Source organism: Siphateles boraxobius, unplaced genomic scaffold (assembly GCF_051911475.1).
Source record: "Siphateles boraxobius isolate OS27281-9 unplaced genomic scaffold, OSU_SipBor_1 8, whole genome shotgun sequence".
In the NCBI taxonomy this organism is placed as follows: Eukaryota; Metazoa; Chordata; class Actinopteri; order Cypriniformes; family Leuciscidae; genus Siphateles; species Siphateles boraxobius.
Genome location: NW_027509208.1, coordinates 18,519,388 through 18,535,922, shown reverse-complemented (window position 1 = coordinate 18,535,922; position 16,535 = coordinate 18,519,388). Strand labels below are relative to the sequence as shown.

General features: G+C 35.5%; 1 protein-coding gene and 1 long non-coding RNA gene across 6 annotated transcripts in view; one reads left to right on the top strand and one right to left on the bottom strand.

The window, feature by feature from the left end:
- The window catches only part of ralgps2 (Ral GEF with PH domain and SH3 binding motif 2), a 155,066-nt gene extending 143,642 nt beyond the window's left edge, over positions 1-11,424 (top strand). For all 5 annotated transcript variants that reach the window (XM_077220483.1, XM_077220480.1, XM_077220484.1 and 2 more), the window contains 4 exons: positions 2,476-2,568; positions 5,090-5,195; positions 5,311-5,402; positions 8,200-11,424. In XM_077220483.1, the coding sequence (XP_077076598.1) occupies positions 2,476-2,568; positions 5,090-5,195; positions 5,311-5,402; positions 8,200-8,229 (321 nt within the window). In that variant the 3' untranslated portion in view covers positions 8,230-11,424. The remainder of the gene's footprint in view (positions 1-2,475; positions 2,569-5,089; positions 5,196-5,310; positions 5,403-8,199) is intronic.
- Positions 1-16,535, bottom strand: part of LOC143729317 (uncharacterized) — a 591,772-nt gene that overhangs the window by 146,228 nt on the left and 429,009 nt on the right. The window lies entirely within an intron of this gene.

Below are 16,535 nucleotides of genomic sequence, written 5' to 3'. Positions count from 1 at the left end.
ACACTATTGTAATAAAACATTGTGAATTCTCTGGGTTTAGTTGCCGTGTTTCAGCGCGTTGTTGTGGGAATAGCGCGTCCAGAACAGGGATTACTACAACATTGTGACCAGACAAGTTCGATTTGTGCATTCACGTCATTTTGTGCAGATAAGTCGTAATATAAAGTTGATGTAAAATAAATATCTGATTAATCTCACATATGATGCGTTTCATGGATTTAAACAGCCTGCTAGAAAAGTTCTTCAGTTTCCCGGTGCTCGTTCTCTTCAGCTTCAGCGCGCGCAGATTGAACAACAATGCAAAACATTAAAAGCTATGATTGGGACTGTCATATAATTATAATTGTATTCACTATTGTAATACATTTGTAAATTCTTTGGGTTTGCATTCTTCAGCAACCGTTGAGTTGACCAACCTTCTAGCAAAGCCATTCAGTTTAATGTTCGTTCACTTCAGCTTCAGCGAGCGGAGCTTAAACAGCAATGATGTCATTTGAAACAGTAAGCCTAATATTAAAGATGTTTACTATTACTGTAATATGAAAAGAAATCAGAGACATTGATGCGTTATTATTAATAACTCGTATTATTTTCATCAACAATATGATTTGATTAAAAAAAATTCCGTATTGTCCGTGCGGAGGCGATTACATTTTATTTATCTATGGCACATGCATTTTGTTTCATTATATGCAGCCCAATGTTATCCAATGACTTGTTTGCATTATTTAGGTATTTTTTTTTATAATTTTTGTTAGGCAATAGATTTTTTGGTAACACTTTACCATAAGTAATAATTTGTTAATGCATTATAACATGAACTAACAGAGAGCAATAGCCTTTGTTAATGTTAGTTAATAAAATATTTGTGTTCAGGTTAGTTCACAGTGCATTAACTAAGGTTAACAGATACAAATTTGGATCTAAAAAATTTCTTATAAAATTTTGAGCTTAACATTAACTAATATTAATAAATGCTTTAGAAGTATTGTTCATTAATTGTTGGTTCATGCTAACTAATACTAACAAAATGAAACCTTATTATAAAGTGTTACATTTTTTTAATAAAGAAAGTTGGCCATATGAGTGTAAAATAAATTTGAAAAGTTAAGGAATCTTACACTGGTTCAAACTAGGCTACGGCATTGTACTGTAAATGTTTGATTTAGTTTGAAGTGTTTGGGACATGGCTTTTAATGGTGAGCCTTTTATTTATGTATTCAGGATATCAAAGTATTTAAAAATTTGAATTTAGATGTATCGGCCAATATATCGGTTATCGGCTTTCAAATGTAAAGAATTATCGGTTATCGGTACCGGACAAAATTTTAATATCGGTGCATCCCTAAAAAAACAAATTTTTTCCTGGATTCTTTGATAAACAGCAAGTTAAAAAAAACATCATTTATTTGAAATGGAAATCTTTTCTTACATTACTGTCACTTGATCACCCCAGACTTTCAAGCAATAGTGTATATCGCTTGATTTTTATGACATTTTACTTTTGTACGATAAACAATTTTGGTTTTGTTTGGTCACTGCTTGATGTCCATTGTAAAATCAAAACCAGTTGGGATCCTTTTCTCAAGTGCTTTTCTCTGCCACTTTGTCTCTTCCCCTCTTCTCATAATCTGCTCTTTTATCTTTTGGTCTACAGTGTCTCTTAACTGTCAGTCATTTCTCCATTAGCCCCATCAAACCCAGTGGTTTCCTCCTCCGAGAGAGAGTGTGTGAAGGGAGCCAAGGCAGTAAAAGATACTGTAAAAGTCCAGTAATGGGAGCTGAGAGGCCTTTTAAAAGCCACATCTCCTGCACATATTTGATCTGACACGAAATCTGCCTATCTCTGTCTTTCTAGACCTTTTACTCATATACAGTATGCATGTAGATATGCTGGATAACTACATGGATTCTTACATAGGCATATCATTAATTACCATAAGTATATCATTCAGTTAATATTGATCAAGATGTTCAGATTACTTCTTGGCCTAACATTATGTTTTTAGCTTGCTCGGGAATGCTCTTATGATATATTAGACTTAGTTGATATAATTTTTTTACTCTTAAAAAAGGGGTTACACTTTATATAACAGTGTCCTTGTTACATATGCATACTTGTAGTAGTAATAACAGTACATTATGCATAATTATATGCAACTAAACCAAACCCTATTCCTAACCCTAATCCTATAGTTAGTACATGTTGTTAATTATTATTACTCAGTCCTGAAATACAGTAACAAAGACACCTTATAATAAAGTGTAACCAAAAAATGATATTTCAACCTTGAAAAAGCACACTTTGAAGCTGTCTATATGTGTGGTAGTGGAACTTAATTTAACCAATTACTGTATATGTAATTTAACCAGTTTGAGTGGTTGATAAATATAGTATCTGTGGTCAATATATGCATTCATTTCTCTGCACTAGCTGGTGTGGGCATGTGCTTCAGTGCGTTTTCTTGTCTGTAGGTGGCAGCGTGGACTAAGTATTGGGTGGCTCTTTGTGGAACTCAGGTCTACTATTACACTGCCAAGTCCCTCAAGGCCACCGAGAGGAAGCATGTGAGTGTTTCCCCACTTTCACATTACTCTCACAAACATTGTTGTTGCTTATTCTGGCAAAGAATTGAAGGAGTTTAAAGAAACTGGTCTATTTTAGGACTATCAGGGTTTACATTGTCTTTTTGCTTGTTTTCATAATACAAAATATAATTAAAACGCATTTATAAAATATGATTTGATGTTAGTTATTAGTATTACTATTACTATTTTATTAATTATGATAGATTATTTAAATCGTACAGTATTACATTCAGGTTTGATAAAGATTTTGTTTAATACAATAGTAATATTGTAACATATTATTATTATTATTATTACAGTTTAAAATAGCTGTTTTCTATTTTAATACAATATCATCATCAGTGATTCTTCAGAAATCATTCTAATATGATGATTTGCTGCTCAAGAAACATTTATTATTATTATCAATGTTGAAAATGGTTGTCCTGCTTAATATTTTTGTGTAATCTATTCTTTGATTAATAGAAGTTCAAAAGAACAGCATTTATTTTAAATAGAACTCTTTTGAAATATTATAAGTGTCTTTACTGGCACTTTTGATCAAATTAATGCACCGTTGCTGAATAAAAGTATTAATTTTATCAAGAAAAAAAAAAAAACTTAGTGACCCCTAACTTTTGAACAGTGGTGTACTATGGTAATAAACTTCCCTTTTAAAAAATAAATAAAAATAATAAAATAGTTGCATTGCAGTCATTACAGAATGTAATACAGTAGAAAAGAAAAGAAAAAAAAGAGATTACTGAGAATCAACACATGGAGTAGACTTTACAGCTTGACCAAAAATGATGCACCTCTTGATGGAAATAAATGTTGTGATGTTATTTCTATCAAGAGGTGCATCAATTTTTGGTCAAGATCCTGTATTGAGAATGCAAGAGTCCAGCACTCTGTAAAGTCTCCTCCAGCACATCCCAAAGACTTTCAATGAAGTTCAGGTCTGGACTGGTCATCATGTGTGAATGTGAAAATGATTCGTCATGCGTCATTCTTACACAATTTGATCCTGATAAATCTTGACATTTGACATCTTGACATCCTGAAATATGTTCATGATGTGTCTCCCTACATGGTTGTTTAAAAACGAAAAGCTACACACTCCGTCAATTAAGGTTAGAATGACTGTTGCCAAACATATAACATGCTAGAAACATAATCACTGCAATAATCATCCAATCATAGACTCTTAAGCATGTGCCTATTTAAATCCAAACAGTGACTAACAAACAGTATATGTATGCAAAATGCAATGCAAAGAGTGATGTTCTTAACATAAATCTGCATAGTTTTATTTCCCTTTAGACTAATAAAAACCCGATCGCCCTCTTTCACAAGGGTGTATCTATGAGGTTAGAACCGTTAACGTACAATACGCATAATCGAGTCCAAGGTGGTCCATCTGAAGCTGATACATATGAAATGATGAAAGGAAGCATCACTATATCCTGCAGCCTGATGCGTCATCACTTAACCACTTCAGGATCACATTGATGGAAGAGTGCTTGTTCTAATACCATCCAGCTGGAGAGGTTGGGAGAGATAGGGATCATGTGAGCCAGGAAAAGCTGCGCTGAATGGACTGAATCAGGCGTTTGTAGAGATGTGACTCTGTCCCGGAGGTGTAGAGAAGGGAGGAAGAGTGGTTGGATCCAGGAAGGAATGCTAAAAACATTATACCTGATGACTGATTAAACGGACTTCAGTGCTGAGTGAGGGCAGATGTTTGCAGTCATTGGATGATCGAATGGATGACATCATCAGTGCAAGCCCAGCTATCACACATTATCAGGATTAATGAGAAGCACATGTCGCTATTAAATACACATACAGTAACAGGGCTACTTGTAATACAGGATTGTGCTCAAGAATGAAGCCAAGCTGTATGCATGTATATTCGTATAAAAAGAATGACATTTTTTATATGATCATTTTTCAAATTAATTAAATGATATAATATTTTTTTAAATAAATTTATATGTATACAGATTGTAATCATTAAAATGTTTATATTAAATTGAAAAAAATTGATTATTAGCATTTTGATGCTTTGAATAATAGTATTTCAAATTAATTTCTGTACAAATTGTAATTGTATGAAAATTTTTATATAAAGTAATAGCATCATTTTAATATTTTGACTGAATTTGTACTATTATTATTAATAAAAAATGAAAATTAATTAATTTCTATACAATATACAATATTGTTATTATATGATGTAATAATAACAATAATTGTCAATAATAGTATCTCAGATTAGTTCAATTAATTTATATACACACTGGAAAAATATTATGTAATTAAAAATGTTATATTAAATTGAAAGAAAATAAGTTTAGAAACATTTTAATATTTTGACTGCTTTTTCACTATTTAATAAAATTAATAATAGCAATTTTTTCAATGATTTAGATGAATTTCTATACAATTTGTAATTTCATTAACATAATTTGTAAAAAAAAAAAAAAAATAATAATAATATTTTAACTAATTTCCACAGTTCAAGTCCACCGCCAGCAAAAGTGTTTCTGTTTTGGGTTTAATGGCCATGATGGCAGACGACCCGGAGCATCCCGACATCTTCCTGCTGACCGACTCTGAGCACGGTGAGACAGCCTGTCACAATCACTGTCCAGACAATGATATGTTGATGCAATATTGTGACAAAAGATTTACAGTGATATGCACATTTTGTTGATTTATTTATTTATGTGCCCACAGGAAACTCATATAAGTTCCAGGCAGGGAACAGAATGAACGCTCTGCTGTGGTTCAAACACTTGAGTGCAGCTTGCCAAAGCAACAGGCAACAGGTGTGTGTGTGTGTGTGTGTGTGTGTGTGTGTGTGTGTGTGTGTGTGTGTGTGTGTGTGTGTGTGTGTGTGTGTGTGTGTGTGTGTGTGTGTGTGTGTGTGTGTGTGTGTTGACTTGTTCAGCTCAGAGGGTAATTTAGCTCAGTTTCTTTTGTAGAGAAAATGCTCATAAGCAATTTAGTGGCCTTCTGTGTGCACTTAATGTTCAGAGCGTTTCCATGCGAAAGCTCCATTTTTAAGCTAAATTGAGGATGTTAATTGCTCCTCAGGAGATTCTATTGTGTGTTAGAATCCTTTGGGTTCAATAAATATGTGAACATTTTGCTCTAACCTTCTGTTTGGAAGCAGCAAATCACTGACAGTGTTTCAGTGGGATCTATTAAATTAAAAGCATTTCACATAATGGCCTTTTGAAAACTGTCGTTTCCAAATACACCGGTCAGACTGGACGTGTTCCATCAGCAGGTGTTTTAGGTCTTTGTTAAACTGAGTAATGACACTGTCCTCTAGTGCTTTTTATTTTGTCAAGTGCAGTGTTGGAGAAGCTTGTTTGGAAGCTAATCATGATTTACAATAGTGAAACTACAGTCAAGCTACTCTTAATTTAAACGGTCTAATTACATCGGAAGCTAGAACTACAGTAATAGGCTAACAACACTGAAGACATTTAGGGTTATGTCTTTTTAAATATATGGGCCGAGAACTATCAAATGTCAATTTCTATAATTATCAAATGCAATTTAATCTGGACCATATCTTTCTGGCAAACCCCCCGACCCCCCCACCCCCCCAAAAAAACAAACAAAAAAAAACAGTAAGGGTCTTTAAATGAACAAATTCAGTTAGAGGTACTGCATTAAACTTAAATTCACACACATTTTCACAAAATACATTGAATAAAACTAGAAAACACCCTTAAGTTAAATAACTGAGACAAAAAACATACTGATGAAATAAAGTCTCTTATGTTCACCAAAGCTACATTTATTTGATCAAATACAGTAAAACAGTAATGTTGTGAAATATTATTACAATTTAAAATAACTTTTTTCTATATTTAATATATATTCAAATGTAATTTATTCTTGTGATGTCAAAGCTGAATTTTCAGCATCATTACTCCAGTTTTCAGTGTCACATGGTCCTTCAGAAATCATTCTAAAATGATAATTTGATGCTTAAAGCGTTAGTTCACCCAAAAATGAAAATGATGTCATTAATCAATGACTCACCCTCATGTCGCTCCAAGCCCGTAAGACCTCCGTTCATCTTCGGAACACAGTTTAAGATATTTTAGATTTAGTCCGAGAGTTTTCTGTCCCTCCATTGAAAATCTATGTATGGTATACTGTCCTTGTCCAGAAAGGCAATAAAGACATCATCAAAGTAGTCCATGTGACCTCAGTGGGTTAGTTAGGATTTTTTGAAGCATCGAAAATACATTTTGTTCCAAAAATAACAAAAACGATGACTTTATTGAGCATTGTATTCTCTTCCGGTTCTGTTGTCAATCCGCGTTCACGAGGCCAGTGACGCTGCTGACGTAAGACGCTGCTGACGTGTTAATTGGTGCGTCCGTGTATTCGGGTTCAAATAAATATGTCTGGTTAAAAAAAAATGCAAGTCTTCCCCTGTGTCGAAATCCTTAGACATGTTTGCAAAGATTGTTTTGTTTACAGCGTGCGTCTCCCTCAGACTGTAAACGAAGCTCGGGCGCACCAGATAACGCGTCAGCTCGTCTTACGTCAGCGGACTCATGAACGCGGATTGACAACAGAACCGGAAGAGAATACAATGCTGAATAAAGTCGTCGTTTTTGTTACTTTTGGAACAAAATGTATTTTCGATGCTTCAAAAAATTCTAACTAACCCCCTGAGGTCACATGGACTACTTTGATGATGTCTTTATTGCCTTTCTGGACAAGGACAGTGTACCGCACATAGATTTTCAATGGAGGGACAAAAACCTGTAGGACTGAATCTAAAATATCTTAAACTGTGTTCCGAAGATGAACGGAGGTCTTACGGGCTTGGAGCGACATGAGGGTGAGTCATTAATGACATCATTTTCATTTTTGGGTGAACTAACGCTTTAAGAAAAATTTATTAGCATCATCAATCATGAAAACATTTGTGCTGCTTATTTATGGAAACAATGATATATTTGTTTTTTCTCCCAGGTTTCTTTGATAAATAGAAAGTTCAAAAGAACAGCATTTATTTGAAGTACAAATCCTTTGTAACATTATAAATGTCTTTATTGCACTTTTGATTAAATTATTGAACTCTTGCTTAATGAAAGTATTAATTTATTAATAAGTGTTTTAGTAAACACTTACTGACACCAAACTTTGAATGCTAGTGCATGTTATAAAAAAATAATAATGTGCCACGACTCATGAATTTCAATTGTTTGTTTCATAAAGTAATCATTTATTTGACACGTTTTATTTATTAAAATTTTATATTTAAATGTTATTATTAAAACATATTTAAATTTTTAGTTAAACTTTTCCTGAATTTGTGTTAAATTTGCAGACTCTAATTAGTATATAATTTGGCTTCACCTGAACTGTGAATCATTTATCATAAATTCATATAACCACAACAATAGGATTTTTTTGCATTTGTAAGATATTTTGAGGATTGACCGTTTTAACCATTCTTGGTTTTGGGTTTTTTCTATATAGTATTGACCATCTGAAATAGATGGCTAGTATATATCACTGCAGGACTTGTAAAACCATACATATCACTTTAAGATTTGTTCAATGTCACTTCCTCTTTTTATATTCCAGGTCCCAACGAATCTAATGTCCTTCGAATAAATGAGACCATGCCGAATCAAAGACATGGAGAGTTTGTGAGCGGCTGGATGACAGGAGAGCAGAAGAATATGAGGAGAGACCTGAGATGAATAAAAGAGCAAATGACTCGTGTTTTTGTGTTGCGTTGGAGCTGTCCACTGCCATCACCCAGCCTGAACCCCACGGCAAACTCCTCGAGCACCACTGCCTTAACAAGCAGAGTGTGAGTGAATGTGTGTGTGAAAGAGCAACGGTGTCCCCTCCACTGCTTTCACCTGGAAGGGTCCTTTTACATTTTATTTACACTTCCATTCCCAGCAAATGAGGATCTTGGATTCTTCTAGAAGGAGTCTTGGACTCTTCATGGACCTCTGGAGTTTGTTTACACCTTCTTTACTTTGTGTGTTTTGCTTGTGTTTTATGTATTAACTGGTTGTGAATCTAATCAGCGCTCCTCCTACTTTGACAAAACACACCCAGGATGCTCTCCGACCCTCAAACACATGTTCGCAGAAAAGAAGTCGATTGTGTCTTCGCACACTTGAATTAGGCTCATGCAAGCATTACGGGATTTTCCACAAGCAAGTTTAACTGCATAAAATGGAACACCGTCATTGATTGAAACGCAACCAAAAAGGGCTCCGATTCTCAATGAATTCCAGACTCAATTCTTCTGAATGTCTCCTTCAGTTTTCTATCTAAAAGAACTTCTGTTCTTTTGTACGGATTCTGTAGCCTTGTTTTTAGCTCATATACACACAGACACGTTTGTTTTTGCTAGAAGGCATCTGAAATGTTCAAAGCGAGGGTGTGTAGGAAGAAACGATTGAGAAAGGAAGATGTTTGAAGACTCGTCCAGCTTCAAAACATCAGCAATAAGTACCGGTTTACACATATTCAATCAAACAGTAAAAGAATCGTTTGTTCGCTTCTGGATTCACAGTAAGAGTCGTCTATGAGGACACGCGTACATAAACGCACTTTTCAAGCTGTGAATGTTAGTGGACGCAGAGGTTTACACCTCCAAACTATTATGTTTAGGTAATTTTTTCCAGTTAAGCAGTGGTTTTCCAATGGTATAGTGTGATTGGTGGGAGACGGAGCAGGAGATAAGGCACTTGTGTTTTCCACAGCATCAACAGCCCCCGTTTACTGCTGTTGATGATTTATTTTTATGTGATGTTTTGCTTCGATGTGGTTTTATTTTATTATTTTATTTCAGTATTACTGGGATAGTTGCACGTCTTGTCTATTTTAATTGTCTGTTACATTAACATGTTACATTTCGAAAGTTACACCAGCTCAACTTGGCTTCAGTTTTTGCTGCTTCTTGTTGAGCCATTAAGGTTCTGGTTTTCTCATTTAAAGAACATCTTTATCCGTTTATATAGGGAACAAGAGTAGATGTCTGTTAAGCTCAGAACAAATGATTAGCAATTACGGAGCAGGAGACGTTTTCCCGCCGGACCAGGATGTCTCAGGATTTTTCATTAAATGGGTCCATCTTTATCTTTCATGTTCATGGTGACTAGATCCTGTTCTTCTGCTTTCTATGGACTGGTTTATTTTTCCAAGCTCAGCTCTAATGTTTCCATTTGTGTGGAACATCAAACTAAGATTCAGAGTCTCATACACTTTTGAGAGTAGGAGAAAAGATCTTGGGCAATAAATGAATCCACAAATCCAACTTTGCTTGGATGATGAGCGCAAGAAACTTCTTCCAGAGTGTCAAAGTGCTGCAGCGACCAACAATAATAAACCAAATTGACATGAATAAATGGTAATGGAGGAGTTGGCAGCTGGTTTATACAAGGCCTGACTTCATTGACAAGTTATCGCCATTTCCTTTGTGGTGTTTTTGCATTGGATTTGAGTGGAGATGATTGGATGCTGAGGCAGAGGAAGTCTTGCGTTGCTTTTCTTCGTTAAACAGAATATTTTTGTAAGGTGTCTTTGAACTAAAAGGGAGGCCGTTATAGTCGATGGGGGCGTCCAGCACACCACAGGCAACCTGAGACAATTGAGAAATGCTGGTTGTGACGGATTAGCTGATCCGGGGTAGTTTTCGTATGTTCTGAGCCTTTAATATCAGGTATTAGCACTTTGGGTTGTGAAAAAGCTCTGAGATACAAGATGCAGACAAAAGCAATGAAAGTCGGTTGAAAAGCTGTTGACGTAAGTGTTTACATGATTGGAGGAGTGTTATTTTGGCTCAAACTGTGAAGTTCTGTGAGGCTGGTTTGTCGTCATGGCACAGACAGAGAAGCTTCAGAAGATCTTGTGTGGCCGTGACCAACCAAATGAACTTGGTTGGCACAAAGGTGTTGAAATTGGAAATGTTCCTAATTAAATGAAGTGGAAGAGTGCCTGTGTGCTCGTAAACATCACGCCAGACACTGATTTATGCATCTTGACAAGTCACCAACCTTTAACAACGAGGACTTGGACCAAAGTAAACTGCAATGCTATTGGCGTTGTCTAGCTTTCTTTCTCTGAAATGTTCCTTAGACATGGATGACGGTTGACGTTATGGAATAGTTCATAAACGGACACAGAAGAACAGTGGGAAACATGACTAAGCTGCCTCTCTTATGAAATATATTTTTGGACCTTTTTAATTTTTTTCTGGATTGAATTTTTTTTAGTTCCAGTTGTTTACTTCACACTACATCTCTCTCTTTCTCTCTCTGTGAACAAAAATTCATCAAATAGTTTTAATGAAATTGTCCATGTTTTTTTTTTTTTTTTGCAGTAATGATAAATTGTTGCTGGATTTTCTTTTTCTTTTCTTTTTTTTCTATGCAGTATGAGTGAATTCGTCAGACATACTTTGTACTATTCGGTTTAGCTGTATTTATATGAACAATGCGTATGATGTCATAGACACACAGACTTCTCATCTTCTCCGCCGCTTTCTTTAGCTGTTTGAACTTCACCGCATTACTTGTTTTATGTTGTGGTGTGTTAAAAGGACTGATACTGGTTTGTAGTGAGTTGTTTCAGAAATGAATTTGATTGTGTGTGTGCGTGTGTGTGTGTGTGTGTGTCTCACTCTGTGTCACCTGCTCACCACCCAGCCCGGATCCTCCCTGTCTGATCCCAGACCCGCTGGGACCCATGACCCATGGTAGCGCTATGACCTTTGACCTGAGAGATGTGCTCCTGGGTTCCAGACAGGACAAAAATAATAAACACTTTTGGTTGTTTGTTTTTTAATCCAGTGGTCCGGTGTGTTTTTTGGCTGAGTGTGTGGCTTTTTTCAGAATTGCCTACTAACGTTCTACTCTTACTGTTTCTGCAGTTTGTAGTATGTGGATTTTCTGTATTTACATAATACCAGATGACCTTTATTTATTTATTTATTTTATTTGCCTAAAGTATATAAGAGGGCATCACAATGCGTTCCTTTATATTTCCATTCTGGCGTACAAACACTATCATGATTTTAACATCTCTTTGATGAGTCATTATTTGATCAGACCAGGGTTACGTAACTGACAACTGGTTTCATTTAAAAATGTTTAATGGCGTTAAACTTTCTCAGCACAGTGTAGTGTTATTTCTATCTAGCAGCATTTTCATGTGGCAGGTGGGTTATAAAGTTTTATAGCATTACTGTACCATCTAAACTAAATTATTTTTTGTTTGTGACCTTATTTTTTTATTAATAATAAGGTTGTGGAGTTATGAAAATGTTTTACTTTAGTTTCATAATTTAAATTACAGTTACAGTTGTTACTACAGTATCTGTTATTGTTTAAAATGTTTAAGTGAAAAATATAAAATAAGAAACGTTTAACAAAAAATCTATATTTTACATTATCTACTTGTTTACAAACTTGGTTTTTTATTTTATTTGTCAAACTTTTTAAATCATTTTTTGTTTTATTTGTCATTAACGAAAATAGCTCTGCACAGATGACTTATGCATAAAATAAAATAGAAAAATATATATATTTTTTATTTTCAGATATAATTGTGTACAGTCTCTGGTGTCACTGAATTGAGCATGTAACATTGAGGTCATGTGACAGCAATATACCATATTACTATTAATTATTGTTGCATACTGTATACAGTTTCATGTTGGTAAGACAATAAGCGGTGTACAGTATATACTGCACAGTAAGCAGCAGTGTATGGTTTTACTAAATTAGATGTAACTAAGTGCGTTACTTAGTTACTTTTTATGGAAAGTAATGTGTTGCATTACTTTTTCTCACATAGGCTTGCTTTTTTGTTTGTTTTTAACTAACAAAAGTTCTGTTTTTGGCTAATGTAAAGGTCTTTACCACCAAAACTGCAAATGCAAAAGGAAATGCAAATTCACGGCTGTACAGTAGAGGGCGCAGCTGAAACAAAGCTTTCAGCTGTGCTGCCATACTGGATCGCAGAAGAGTAGGACGTTCAACACCTACTTTAGCAATAAAAAAACACAAAGTTCTTTTTTTCTTACAAGTATGCTTGAATTGGATCATCGAAGGTCAGAAACAAAGACCTCTGCTAATAAAGTGAGATTAAATACATCAAGTATATTTGTATTATTGCAGGTTTGCGTAATATTCTGCGTTTGCAGTTCACTGTTTTTATCAATTTTGAGGAATACTGAACATGTTTTTGCATGCTCACGTTAAGGGCCAGATTTACTAAACAGCAAATTAGCGTGAGCGTAATTTTAAAAAAGTGCAGATGGGAGGAGTGAAAGTTCAGCGCGTGACCTACTGATGACACAAATTAAAGAACACAGACGGATAATTGACCCTTCGCTAAGCCACGCCCGAAAACCGCCACTGGCCAATCGTGTCAACCGTAACTAGGCACGGGATGTCTGGCAAGCTTTCGAGCGAGGGAAACATGACTAAGCGCTGTGCGTATGGATTGTGCAAATCTGATACCCGCTAAAAGTTTGGACGGGGAGTGGAATTTTTTTCCTTCCTGAAAATCTAAAAGCCAAGGGGAGAAATGATGTGCGTGATCAAGCAGTGTGAGACCTCATTCACAAATACATGCCCACAGGATTAACAAAAACACCTATTGCTTGAAAATAATGACGGTTCTTTGTTCATAATGCATATATTTTAACGTAAAATAAGACGATTAAAGACAAGGCGGAGGCTCACTGACATACTTTAAAACACATTTCAGCATTTTGTTAATCGACGGCCTACTACCCCTGACTGAGTAACTTTAACCCAATCCGATCGGGTTCTCCCGGTGTTAGTGTTATTCCACAAGATTTATGGATAAGCTGTTTGATTTATAATTATTAGATTATTTTCACATTTCACTTACCCTGCTGTGCAAGAACATAGCTGTTCCTCAATTATGAGAGTATGAGACAATTTTTATGAAATTATTCGCTAATCAGTCGCCAATGTCGTGGATATATCCCTCGAATGCACACTGCAGTCCCTTTTGTCTTGCTCTCTGAGATATTTCACATGTTCGCCAAAAATTACTAATTATCTCATTGGGAATGTCTGACACCGGTGCAGGCGCGAAAGCTTGACGGGCATAGCAACAGTAACTAGGGAGGAAGGGGCTTAGCAAAGGGTCAATTTCCATAATGACCAACACCATCTACCAAGAGCAGCGCAGATTAGTGTCTGGTTTAAGACGTGTTTTTTTTTAGCAGTAAATAATGGCGCAAATACCAGTAAGTGACTAGCGTAAACCTTAGTAAATCACCTTGCGTGATTCATTAAAATACTCTCCTCCCAAAAACTCAATTCTAAGTTTATCAAACGACGAGAATACTTTTTGTGCGCAAAAAAATAAAAAATAACGACTTTATTTCAACTATTCATTTCCTTCTCTGTGGGCCTCGAGTCAGTTCACTAGTGTAACAGCGTAAGCTTCTGTTGTTGTACGTCACACGCATCACCCACATGACCAGCGTCGGCCAATAGTGAGACTATGTCGTGAGCTTAGAATTATACAGTTCTATCTCCATTTAGGGTAGTTCTGAGATATTGAGCATCAAAGTTTTTAAATCCCTGCTGTTTTGTGAGATGGAACCTTTTTATTTTATTAATAACTACTAACAAAATATTTTTTTACAAAAATAACCCCACACAGGCATTAATAAACACCTAATGGATATGATTGTCAAAAACTCAATTTCGACCAAAAGTGGAGATAGAACCATATAATTCTAAGCTCACGATGTGTGACGTAGTTTTATGCTATCACACTACGTTAACTGACTCGAGGCCCACAGAGAAGGAAATGAATAGTTGAAATAAAGTCGTTATTTTTGTTTGTTTTTCGCACAAAAAGTATTCTCGTCGCTTGATCAACTTAAACTTGAGCCACTGTAGTAACTTGGACTATTTTAACGATATCTTTAATAACTTTTCGGGGCTGGCAAGTGTCAATCCTTTAGAAGCCTATGGAGTAGTGATCCAGCTCTCAGATTTAACTAAATATATCTTAATTCGTGTTCCGAAGATGAACGGAGGTTTTACGAGGTTGGAACAACATGCGGGTGAGTAAATACTGACAGAATTTTCATTTTTGGGTGAACTATTCCTTTAAAAGTAATGCGTTACTTTATAGTAACTTGAAAAAAGCAATCTGATTGCATAACTTGCGTTACTTAATGCGTTGCCACCAACACTGGTAAACAGTATGTTAGCATTCCTTTCTGATCGTTGTTTGTGTGTGTTTACATACAATAGTGTTGAAACTCAGTAGTCTCTACTGTTTAAAACTAGTATTCTGTCAAAATCTGGGCATCTCTGTAGGCTATGTGATGCTCCACTTTTAAATGCGTGATCCTTTGTTTCAGTGGGGTATTTTTAGCTGCACTTTACAGTGAGTTTCTTTAAAGACGTGCAAACCTGTTTTGCTCTAGGAATGTGCATGGGGAGGTGGAGGAGGACAGAATGTTTTTGATGTCCTTTTGTGTGAAAAGCTACATTTTTACACAGAAAGGGCTTCACTGAGGTTTTGTTTTTCAGTGAACACTACACAACTTTTGTAGAACACAAAAGGAGTTTGCTACAATCCCCCAGGCTGCTCATTTAATACAAGGACAGAGGGTGTTGACTACAGCTGTCAAGCTCTACAGAGGACACAACAGAGTCTTACGAAGTCATGTGAGGAATCCACAAATTAAAGTCGGAGCCTGCTGTAGCTCATCAATTTCATTTGGGCATATTGAAAAAAAAGTGTATAATAGGCCTACTGTAGTGTTGTGTTAGAGATTGATAGACCCATTCATTTGTGCTGTATTTCAGACAATCAGTCAGGAAGAAAGAAATGAATGAAGGTTTAAATGAGCATGACTCATGAGGACGAGTTACTGATGACAGAATGTTTGTTTTTAGATGAAGAGGGGTTTAGAGTAGTTCACACTCTCATCATTTGTCACTCATCACACCATGTCATTCAATACTTATTATTATTATTTATGTTTGTTGTTGTTTTGATTAGGGATGTGCACAAATATTCGATCTGTAGTTATTATTCGAAAAATAAAATAGGCTACTATTCAAATTTTACTTTTTTCTTAATTTTTTCTCTCAAAATTAACGTGAAACAATATAAACACGATAATGCTGACTCGAGTGCATGTCTATTTTTTGTTCACACATATTGTTTAACTTAAACTTAAAAAATAAGTAGGTCTATTTCTCGTTAGACTGCATTTAAATAAACTAATATTTGAGTATTCGATTCTTATGAACCAGAATATTCGAATATATTTTTTTTGAGAAAGGCCCATCCCTAGTTTTTATCCATAGGCTATAATGGAAGTCACTGGCCACCAGAGTTTTGCCCATGTTTATGATTAGGTGCAACATGTAATATAAGGAATGTTATAGATTGATGTTTGTATAATCATACTGACCTTTAGTCACAGACAGTACATTAATACTGTGATACTTCCCCCTGCTGGTCACCAAGAGACAGACAAGAGGAAAATATCTGTGTGCCCACTTAACTATATTTTGGGGACAAATTTGTAGCCAGAATTGACCGAAATCGCCACAAAAAAAAAACTCCCTTTAGGGACATCCTTATTTGTAAATCTGGTATAAAAATAAAGTAATTCAAGGTGGTGGTGGTTGTTGTTGTTGTTGTTTTTTCAATGCAAAAAGTTTTGTGTGATGGGTAGCTTTAGTGTTAGTGTAAGGGGGCAGACTACAGATTGTACAGTATAAAACCATTACGTCTATGGAATGTCCCCATTCAGCTCATAGTGTGCGTGTCCCGGTAAACCTTACGTTATGGGGACAAAATGTCCAAGATGGACATTTGTTGGTCCCCATGAGGGTAACAACTTATAAATCATAGCCTACTAAGTGATGTTTTTTGAAAAT